The sequence below is a fragment of the Morone saxatilis genome, unplaced genomic scaffold, assembly GCF_004916995.1.
Source record: "Morone saxatilis isolate NCDOM2014 unplaced genomic scaffold, NCSU_SB_2.0 Contig8, whole genome shotgun sequence".
Lineage (NCBI taxonomy): Eukaryota > Metazoa > Chordata > Actinopteri > Moronidae > Morone > Morone saxatilis.
In genome coordinates this window covers 8,925,138-8,935,507 of record NW_023340257.1, presented here as the reverse complement: position 1 = coordinate 8,935,507, position 10,370 = coordinate 8,925,138, and the positions used below count along the sequence as shown (strand labels likewise).

General features: G+C 42.0%; 1 protein-coding gene across 4 annotated transcripts in view; it reads right to left on the bottom strand.

Annotated features, from left to right (window-relative positions):
* LOC118342130 (clathrin heavy chain 1) overlaps nucleotides 1-10,370 on the bottom strand; it is a 24,458-nt gene that overhangs the window by 5,849 nt on the left and 8,239 nt on the right. For all 4 annotated transcript variants that reach the window (XM_035680578.1, XM_035680580.1, XM_035680579.1 and 1 more), the window contains 24 exons: nucleotides 9,108-9,305; nucleotides 8,592-8,792; nucleotides 7,925-8,077; nucleotides 7,594-7,716; nucleotides 7,108-7,245; nucleotides 6,611-6,775; nucleotides 6,269-6,449; nucleotides 5,989-6,152; nucleotides 5,728-5,853; nucleotides 5,378-5,520; nucleotides 4,997-5,231; nucleotides 4,569-4,691; nucleotides 4,148-4,293; nucleotides 3,854-4,037; nucleotides 3,561-3,753; nucleotides 3,247-3,404; nucleotides 2,957-3,121; nucleotides 2,666-2,773; nucleotides 2,077-2,244; nucleotides 1,705-1,854; nucleotides 1,433-1,564; nucleotides 1,121-1,231; nucleotides 734-904; nucleotides 408-629 (listed from right to left, as the gene is read on the bottom strand). In XM_035680578.1, the coding sequence (XP_035536471.1) occupies nucleotides 408-629; nucleotides 734-904; nucleotides 1,121-1,231; nucleotides 1,433-1,564; nucleotides 1,705-1,854; nucleotides 2,077-2,244; nucleotides 2,666-2,773; nucleotides 2,957-3,121; nucleotides 3,247-3,404; nucleotides 3,561-3,753; nucleotides 3,854-4,037; nucleotides 4,148-4,293; nucleotides 4,569-4,691; nucleotides 4,997-5,231; nucleotides 5,378-5,520; nucleotides 5,728-5,853; nucleotides 5,989-6,152; nucleotides 6,269-6,449; nucleotides 6,611-6,775; nucleotides 7,108-7,245; nucleotides 7,594-7,716; nucleotides 7,925-8,077; nucleotides 8,592-8,792; nucleotides 9,108-9,305 (3,858 nt within the window). The remainder of the gene's footprint in view (nucleotides 1-407; nucleotides 630-733; nucleotides 905-1,120; nucleotides 1,232-1,432; nucleotides 1,565-1,704; nucleotides 1,855-2,076; nucleotides 2,245-2,665; nucleotides 2,774-2,956; nucleotides 3,122-3,246; nucleotides 3,405-3,560; nucleotides 3,754-3,853; nucleotides 4,038-4,147; nucleotides 4,294-4,568; nucleotides 4,692-4,996; nucleotides 5,232-5,377; nucleotides 5,521-5,727; nucleotides 5,854-5,988; nucleotides 6,153-6,268; nucleotides 6,450-6,610; nucleotides 6,776-7,107; nucleotides 7,246-7,593; nucleotides 7,717-7,924; nucleotides 8,078-8,591; nucleotides 8,793-9,107; nucleotides 9,306-10,370) is intronic.

Here is a 10,370-nt window from a genome sequence, read left to right as displayed (position 1 = left end):
TGAATAGTATTTGTAAACACATTTTAGTTTAGCTGCTTTTTAAGGTGGAAGATGGGTGGAAGAGCCAGATTCCAATCAGGAAAAACTAAGTATTTAGAGATTTGAATGTTTTGTTGCTTTCTGTGGTACACCCATCTCAAGAGGTCTGACACGGTAAACCTGAGAAATTGAGTCTCCACAGATAGGTACAGGTTTACAAATACTATGAACATCTATCAGGTAAAAAAAAACAAAAAAAAAACAGCCAACATGTAGATAATCTTCCCCATCTACAGTATAATTACCTTCTTTCACCGTAGCTACCTTAGATTTGCTTAAACTTTGCTTATTTTTCTGTAAACCTTTTTACAGAGCCATCTATCTTCTCGTGACACATCGCACACACTGGTTACCTCTGGCCAACCCACCTTAGAGAGATATTCCCTCATGACCTGGATGAAGTATGGCATGGAGAAGTCCATGATGTTGTGTCGCCAGGCGGTCTCCAGCACCACGTCGGGCCGCAGCAGGTCGTAACAGGTGAATAGGCAGGCTGCAAAACACTCCTTCTTGTCTTCATTCAGGAACCAAGCCAAGAGCTCCTCTGCCAGCTCGATGTCTTTCGACTCGGATGCGTACTGCATGGCATCCTGCGAGAGGAAAGCGCAATTACAGTTTAATACATTGACTCGGCGAAAGTGACCACATCTGCGAGTATACGCTTAAAAGTTATTGTGTTTAAACGGCCATGCACCTTGTAGAGCTTGTCCTTCTTGCAGAGCTCGACACTCTGTTTCCAGCGGTTGTTGCCCTTGAAAAGGTAGGCTGCGATCCTCCTGAACTCAATCAACTCGTGTTTCTCCAGGCCCTGGGCCAGTGAGATGTTGTCAAAGTTGTCATAGGCATCGATGGAAGTGCGCAGTGCCTAGATGAGAGAGAGAGAGAGAGAGAGAGAGAGCGAGAGAGAGGGGATTATAAGATACAACTGAAAATGCCACTCATTAAAACTAAATGCGACTTATTCTGGTGCACTGTGTTGGAAATAACAAATCCAAAATGTTTTTTACCTTCAACCAACATAAAGACATCTTAATATATTATACTGTTACAATACACAATATATAATATTAAAATATCATACCGCATAGTCTTCCTCAATGATGAAGAGGTTGTTGAGTGCCTCATTTACCGACTTGTTGTTGTGATTCTGGACAGACCTTAGGTAGGGTTTAACCAGAGGCAGCTGTTTCACCTAAACAAAGAAATAAAGAAAAAATCCATTTTCATGTAATCTCTTGATTAAACTGCGTCACCACCACACATTCATTAACTACAGACAACTTCAAGGGGTAGTAGGCACTCCAACTTTAGACAAGTGATCTACAATTAAATGAAATGTAATTAAACCCCAAACTTTGAGAATTGTTTACAGAAAGCAATAATGGCTCAAGACCTTGCTGAAGAAGTTGACGGCGCGTGTGTGGTCCAGTCTCGGAGAGAGTACGATGAGCAGGTCGTTCAGTAGCAATGGTTTGAACTCCAGATAAAAGTGGATGGCCTTGTAGTACAGCTCCACATTGGCCACCTACAATGAAAAACACACAACTGAACACCTACAAATAATTTCTTACACACTAATAGGTCAGGGATGTCAGTAATAGGTCTGTTACCAGAATGACAACTAGCATCACTAATCAAGTATAGTTGTGTTTGGGCTTTTCTTACCTTGGTGACAATGTCTTTGAACTGTCCCTCCTTCCAAGCATCAGCTGGGTGGTTCATCATGGTGATGATGGCGTTGTCGTACTCCTCGTACTTGTCGTAAAGGAACACCAGCTCTGCCCAGAGGTGGGCCTGCTCTGCTGCCCTGAGAACCTGATACACACAGACACACAGTTGAGTTAATAAGCTCATATTTAAATTGGTAAACAGACAAGGAACTCTCTTTACAGCCTTTGATAAGTTCAACTCTAACTGTCTTCATAAAGACAGACACAACTGTTCTTCAGCAAGCCACACTTCTGTAAAATAATATCAGGGGATGTTACATGTGTATGTTGTGAAGTTTGAAGGCGATGTTGTTCCCCCCTCGCCTACCTTTGGAATGTTGACACGGGACCAGAAGAGCTCCAGGTGCTCCCTCATCTTCTGGGGTTTGAATTTGGAGTAGAGAATAGCCAGCTCAGTGAACATACCCATGTGGGCACGCTCCAACCCGAGGGCGGCCTCCAGCATGGTGATCAGCTCCTCAAAGTAACCACGGTCCTAAAGGGTACAGACAGACTTAATGACCATAACCCTTTAAACCATTAATACGAACACAATACAAACTACAAACCCATAAATTCTTATTTTTCAACACTTAATTTCATTGGAGATTAAGGGAAGTTGGGTTGAATATCTCTCTTGAGCCAAGAAAAGGCAGCTTCTGTTGAACCAGCGCCAACAAAACTAGTTTGCAGACACATCGAATTTACTGCCATAAAGGTGCAACATAAGGAAATGCCACCTGTAAAGCTTTGACATTTAGTATCTAAGTGATAGACATCGGCAACTGAAAACCTGACTGTCATATGCCCTATAAGTAGTATATAATATATAAGAATATATAATAGTATATTTGCTCAGTTGTTACTCAGCATTCATAATAAGTGGAACAGGTCAGATTTACACTGGTCCCAGTTACCTGGTAGTAGTTGATGAGTTCCTCCAATTCATCAGCGTGGACGACAATATGCAGGCCACACATCTGGGCGAGGCGGAACTCTTTCCCATCTACACACGCAAAGCACACCTTCGAGAGGAGAGGATAAAATCAAAGTGTTTAATATAGGCCAGTGGACAGTACACTGACCAACGGTATTGTTTCTTAACTGAGACAACTCAGACAACTCTGAAGTGCTTCGTTTCACTATTCATTATTCCAAACACTCTTTCTCAGTAAAGAATTCAAAATCAAAGTATCATCATTCCTCACCTCCTTCCAGGTGCGGGTGCTGTTGGCCTTGCGAGCGCCGTCCACAGCTGCCTGGTACTCTCCCAGGTGCACCAGAGTGGAGGCCAGACGGCCGAAGTTGGAGACGTTGTTGTAAAGCAGTTTGGCTGCCTCATACATTTTGTCGTCATAGCAACGGTCACCCACCTGAAGGAAAATTGGACAGAAATAGAGAGCAAGATCAGCAAAGTACCAACTGTAAATAGGTGAACGAGAACTCAGTGGTAACAACTGTGTATGTGACTTTGTGCTTTATGCTTCCCAGGACCTACTTGCTGAATATGAGCGTTATTCGGTCCGTTGATGAACTCTTCAAGCTCAGCCAGGCGGTTGGTCTTGGCCAGGGCAAAGATCAACTCTGTTTCAACGTATGACTCGCGGGCCTTCTTTCGGGCCATCTGCAGAAACTTCACCAGGTCCTCCCAGTTTCCTGCACAGAACAATCAGCTCTGGTCAGTTTCATGAGCACATAAATCTACCATATACGTACTAAAACACTGTTAAAGTGTCAAAAAACATTCAATTTAGCATCTATCCAAAATTCTTCAGATCTAAGCACCAAATGAGCTAATAAAGTTAATCTTACCACTTTGGGCCGCAGCTTGCCCCACCTCCATATAAGCAGAGGGGTCATCAGCCTTGATGTAAGAGTCAATGGCTTCCTTGACAAGGCCCTTCTGAAGCTGGGCTTTTGCCAGCTGACTCCACACTGGTGGCTCATTGCAGCGCTCAGCAAACTCATAAGCTCTGTCCAGGTTACCGATGTGCTCAATTAGAACCTGCACAAAAAGAGATTCAGATGTTACATAAAGCTCAATAGCACAATTCTGGTTGCCATTATAATCAGGGGCTTTTAAAGTCAAGCCGTTCTTCACTGACCTGCACAGCAGAGGTGTTGACATCAAATTTCCTAAAAATAGCAAAGGCTTCCTCAAATAGCTCATTGCTGATGGCAATGTTCGCAATGTCTGGGGCATCGTAGTTGTCCAGACGGTTGATGTACTCCATAACACGTGTCCTATCAGCTTTGATGGCTGTCAGGATGAGTAGGTTCTGGAGGTTTCTGAAAATAACAAAAAATACAAACAAGTCTCAGTCAGAGTCTTATTTTAATGCATATTTTGGAATTACAGCTAAAAACATTTGGGACATACAAGTTACATCAAATCTCACCTGTGCTCGCTAAAAACAGAGTTATCCAGGACAATCTTCTCCAGAAGCTCGATGAGCTCATTGGGAAGGTCTGCGGTCATGAAGGCCTTGACTGTGACAGACACCTCCTCTGGATCCTGGGTCTCGGACAAGGCTGTCTGGACAACCTGCAGCAGAGAGGGACAACAGACTTGATGCATGATGTTTTAAGTAAATATAAAAAGGTTACAAGGTTACAATTTAACAAGCTTATAACAAAACAGGTAAATGAAAAAACAAAAAGAAAACTCAAAGATGCAAATAGTTAAATGTATCCAATATGAATTCTAACTCTGGCGACATGAAAGTTAAGACTGTAATACCAGCAGATATTTGCAATAACAATTTAATTAAATTAGTTAATGTAGCATAATTTAGTATCAAAGACGCCAAGGGGTCGAACCTGGTCGATGAGTGGTCTTCTGTAATTGTTGGTCTCCAGCAGAACGCTCGCCCACAGCTCAGGGTTCTTGCGACGTACAAGGTAGCGCGACAGACTCTTGAACAGTGAGTTCTCATTGCACACCTAAGGCATAATATACAGAAACAGTTAACACGAGAGGCAACAACAGTTTAGAAATGTCATGAAAGTAATGTATGGACATCAGAATAACAGGAAACATTAATAATAAACAAAGAGAGAAAAACAGCATGCAACTTATTGCATTTGTTTGAGAGTATAGGAATTAGCACAATCCATATGCCTCTTAAAACAATAATGCTGCTCGGCAAAAAAAACCTATGGTGTAATGTTACCATTACTGAGAAAATGACTCAATTATTAATTTACAACATAGTGATCACAACTCAATTGCCTTCAATCAAACTCACATGAATCAGTTCCTGGTCACACTGCCCTCTTTCATAGGCCACACAGGCCAGGTGGGGGTCTCTTTTCTCACAGTACTTGCCCACCACGCGGCTGTCGTAGTAGGGGTTCTCCCTCAGAAAGCGCTCAGGGTTATTGTTACTGTCGATGTAGATCTTGGCCAGGGCGTTGTGGGTAGCAGGCTCCTCACAACCTTCATGAATACGAGCCTCCAACCAAGGCAGCAGCAGCTTCAGTCTGTAGAAAGACACACAGTAAGAATTCTAGCAAGGTTTGAAGAGAAAAAAAACTGCTGACTAATGACTCTGTAGAACTAGGTTACGAAGGGTTGACTCAGGGATTCCACTATTGCTACGCAGTTAGCTTAGTTCCTCTCTTCTTACCGATTTCTTTTCTCCACTTCGGCCACGAGTTCATCTGTGGAGAACTGCCCTCTAACGACCATGATCAAGTTCTTAATCACGTCCTCTGCACAGTCCACATCCAGTAACCCTCCAATGACCACCGGCAGACGGCTTGGGTTCACCTGGAATAAATGATAAAGTTACTACATATTCAAGGACAAATGCACAACCATATATATATATATTTTTAAGTGGAGTGAGGCAGTCCATTCTTTTCAAGCTTGAGTCTTTGCATTAATGAGCAAAACCCTTTAATAAAGTTAAATGTTACTTTATTTACTGTTGTGGATGTTAAAAAAAAGTTTCCATCAGGCTCGAAAGTAGTGTACCTTCTGCACATAGATCTCAATGTATTTCTGCAGGCTGTTGCGGTACAGGTACAGGACCAGATCATGGACGAAATCAAACCGGTCACACACAATGATCAGAGGCAGCTGGTCAGTCAGCTTAGCTTCCTGTGAAGAAAAACAGAAAACAATTGTACTGGCTAATGAATGCCTGCTTTGTTGAATAATGGTCTGGGTAAATTAGTGGCAGAAAGGTTTGATTATGTTAGTGAAAAGTTTATTCTGCACTGGTTCACTTCTGACCTTGAGGAAGTTCTTCACACGTTCAGGGTCGTAGCAGTTACTCTCCCGGCAGATTCTCTCCACCTCTTTGATCTGGCCAGTCTTGCAGGCGGCCTGAATGTATTTGAAGTGGACCTCTGGATCCTGGCTGAAGTTCACAATGGAACCCAAGAAGTAGAACAAACCTGAAAAACCAAGAAAAAAGGGTCAAAATCAAGAAATTAACTACCTGCAACTATCTTTCGAAAATGAAAGTGGAAAGGCAAGGTTGCTTGGCATTCAGCATATATTGCCAGCTTACCCTCGAAGCTCTTGAACGACTCAAAAAGTTCAGTGAGAGACTGAGTACTGAGCTGCTCGTGGTACTTGGAGGCAACCTGGACGCAGATCTGCAGGTTCTGGCGGATGTTTGCAGACAGCATGGCCCTCAGACACTCCAGAGAGTCCTCCACTGACAAGGAGCCAAAGAAATTCACCAACCACTGCAGAGACAAACACAAAACAATCAGCAATGCAAACTCAAATGTTGTGATCACAAAATTTTTGTTCAAATAAGAATGTGTAGTAAATTAGGATTGTACTCTTAATTTAGAAGAAGTTTAATTCATTTTTGTTTTCTTGTGTTTGTTGGTCAATTTTGTACCTCTGGGTTGAGAAGGTGTGTGTGCACCACAGCGCGCTTTATGTCATACAGGTCAGTATAATGCTCCAGCGCCCTCTGCAGGAGACCAGCCTTCTCACACAGCTGAGCCACATGAGCACGATCATAGTGAGTGAACATCTGATTGCCCAGGATGGCATCAGCAACCTGCAAGACGTGACACAAAGACAAAGACATTTTAACATTGTTAACAGGAAACTTTGCAACAGGGACAACAGGAAATACATTCTTTGGTAGAAGGAAACATAGTAACACACTTTTTAAAAAACAAAGAAAATTTAAGGATTGGTTAGATAAAGGATGATTAAAAAACCAACTCATAAACCTGTTTAATTATATTAAAATCTGGATTAATGTTAAATTCAAATCATTAAAGCTACTGAAAACTTTGTAATTGAGTACAATGATATCTGCATTTCGACTTCTGTCAGCCAAACTAAACTGTGGTGTTCCATTTCTAGATCAGGTTATTTATGTACCTGCGGTGCATGGACCAAATTCATTTCCAGCAGGCGTGTCTGCAGGGGTCCTTCCATGGGTCTGTTGTTCTTCAGAGCATCTAGTAGGAAGGATGTGCACTGCTGGATCAGGTTGTACTCCATGAACACGTCAACAATCTGGAAACACAAAAGAAAAACAATTGTGTCAAATGTCAAACTAAAAAAACAAACATGTTCTAACAGCTTCCTTCAATGTATTGTTTGGTCACTGGGTGTAAGGCAATAGCCAGCGCATAATTCTGCTTCTGAATCAGCATTTGCTGGTCACTAGGTCACTCTTCTACCAGGCCACCACTGTCCTTAGTGGTGCAACTGCAACAAATGGGGAAAAGTGGACCTGCTGAAACCTACTACTGTAACCCCTGAAAACCTCCCAATACAATAAAACCCATGTGTTATTTGTGCTAATCTAACATGTAGTTGCTTGTGGTATGAATACAGAGTAAAGGCGTGTTTTCTTTTTACCTGTGTAATGTCAGCAAGTGGCTCTTCATCCTGAACCAGCATCTGAGAGAACTGAAGACCCTGCTCTGGACTGATCCGCATTACATTCCTTAGCAAGAAGATCCAGTCTGGAGTGTAGCCAACCTACAGGGACAACAGATTTTTAAGCATAATACGCCTAAGGAGTGCCATAGCTATAATGGAACCATATAAAACAAAGTGGAACACAACATTGCAAAATATGCCAATAGTCTTTTGGAGAATCACACTCCTACTCTATTTCATGTCTCTGTACCACAATAGTCTTATAAGAGATACACTTGGAATAACAAAGTCACGTATTGTCACAAACCTTCTTGGCATAGAGGACGATCTTCTGGAACTGTCCAGTCTCTGCAAAGCACTGAATGACCTTATTGGGGACATTGGCTCTGAGGTAGACACTGAGGGCAAGAGTAGGATCTACAGACTTCACCAAGTCTCCAAGTTCCTCAGAGCACTCGAGCTGTAAACACACATAAAAAGGGTCATTGAAAACCAATCTATGGTTTAGAAGAAGTACAAGTCCAATACTAAGCAATTAAGGACATAGGAGAAGCGGCACAGGTGCACTTAAACCCTTTCAAGAAAACAAAAAGACCAAACTGGTATGTATGTGTAATACCAAAGCCACAGCACTGATTGATGTTGTGTTTGAAAGAGCAGGAATTTACAGAATCTGAAATAAGTCACACTGGATGAAAGCACCACGCTGGCATTAAAATAGATTTCAGTCCCGCTATTTTACAAGTGTGCTCTTCCAAAAATGCAGATGATTCTGTGCTCAGAAAACAAACAAATAAGTGAAACCAGCAGTGTGGTGGTATTTGTGGAAATGACGCAGCTGACTTACTGACCATGGTGACTATTCTTTAAAGAGCAGATGTGTTTCTGAATAGAATTTTCTCATGACATTCATGAGGTGATGATAATTTCTCTAGAAGACAAAGATGTGTACAGACTGTCCACTGTAAACTTACCTTGTCCTCTTTCAACCATTTTTCTAGAAGCTGCTTGCGGCCCTGTTGGAGGACAGGCCTGCACAGCTCCAGAGACTCAAACTTATTGAGCTGGCCTTGATCCAGCAAGATACCAAAGTATTGGAGCAAGGGAGACGTCTGGCCTGGTTGGGCTGGAACACTCTGGAACCGACGGATGGTGTCTGGGGTCCGCAGGATACCCTGGAGAAGAAAGATGGACGGAGACATAGTAATTAAGCGACAGTGGGAATATTATATATTAATATTATTAGTGACTGTAACATAAGATTGATAATGTCTTCTTTTAAGAAACTTTGCAAATACAACGAAAGTTGATCTAATTGCTTTTAAACTATTTTGGTATGCAAATCTGAACTTGTTTTGTGTGTTTTGAGTGTTTATTGTCCTACTAAGCTACAGAAATCTACTAAGTCTTAACAGTCTGAGCTTGTATCAGTTGAACTGTGAGTAATGTCACATTGTTTGACCCCGCTCTGAGTGTACTACTGGCAGTACCTTGGGTGCATTGGCTGCCACCTTGGCAGCTTCTGAGTAATTCCCTGCTGCGAAGAGGGTGTTGAACTTGCGGGCAAACAGCTCCTCAGCACCGGCTAAGTTATTGCGGACAGCCATGCGGAGAGCCAGGTCTGGGTTCTGGAGCACATTGGTGATGTAGGGAATGATGTTTTCTTCCTCCACACACACTGACAACACCTGAAAAGACACATTTGCATGCTTTGTTATCTGTACACAACAGAAGATACCTAATGGATGGGATTTGTTCCTCAGGGTAAAACAATGCATTTTAATGTAATTTATTCCTCAGTCCATTCAAAAAAATCTATTATTACCACTACAGAAAATAAACATATGGAGTGATATAAAAATCCAAAACGAGTCATTCTTTATTAGTTATTTATAGTAACTCATCCTGTGTCCACACATGCTACTACATGCAGGTAAATGCAAATACTATGAATTATTTGCAACAAGTTGCCTGTGTGAACAGTGCACCCAATGACAGTGAAATGTTGGTAGGTTCTTTGTTCACTCCTCCATACGCAAAAATAGATTTAAGTGAATTACGTCCTAAGACTTGTACTTGTCACATTCCTAAATTACACAGAAGGATTACTCCATGTCATCGCGTGTGGTACTAGATTTTGTGCGCATCGGTGTGTGTGCAACACACTGAGCTGTATATGGCAGACCTGCAGGTGACAGCCAAAAGCAATAACAGGATTAGACTGTGTAGTCTGCCCGGCCAAGATTAGCCCTCCTGCTGTGACTGTCACATGCTGCCTGACACCGAGGATGCTGCTACAGCCCTGTTATTTTCAGAGATTTCCTCAGTCAAGGTCACACGACAACACCATAGGACCCGTGCTGATATACAAAAGGGCTGACATACAACTGGGAACGTGAATCACCAAAGCAGTTACAGCCCAACACAGACAAGAATCACTAATCACTACTAAAACACTATGGGTTTATATCTGTGTGCGAACATATGTTCATTTATTTTTTTTTTAACAATTTGTATTTTATAAATGTATTTTAATTTTAGTTCATTAGGTTTATCAATGGTTTTCCCAATTTCAAACCTCCAGCAAAAAACATGATTTTTGCACAAACAACATCCCACATGACAGAAGAGAGAGAGAGTATGATGAGCGTGGCTATTCCACGGGCAATTATTAAGCAGCTGAGTCAGTGTCCCTAGGGATGGGCACAATGTATTCCACTACTGAATGAAACACAGCTGCGCTTGCTAGTCGC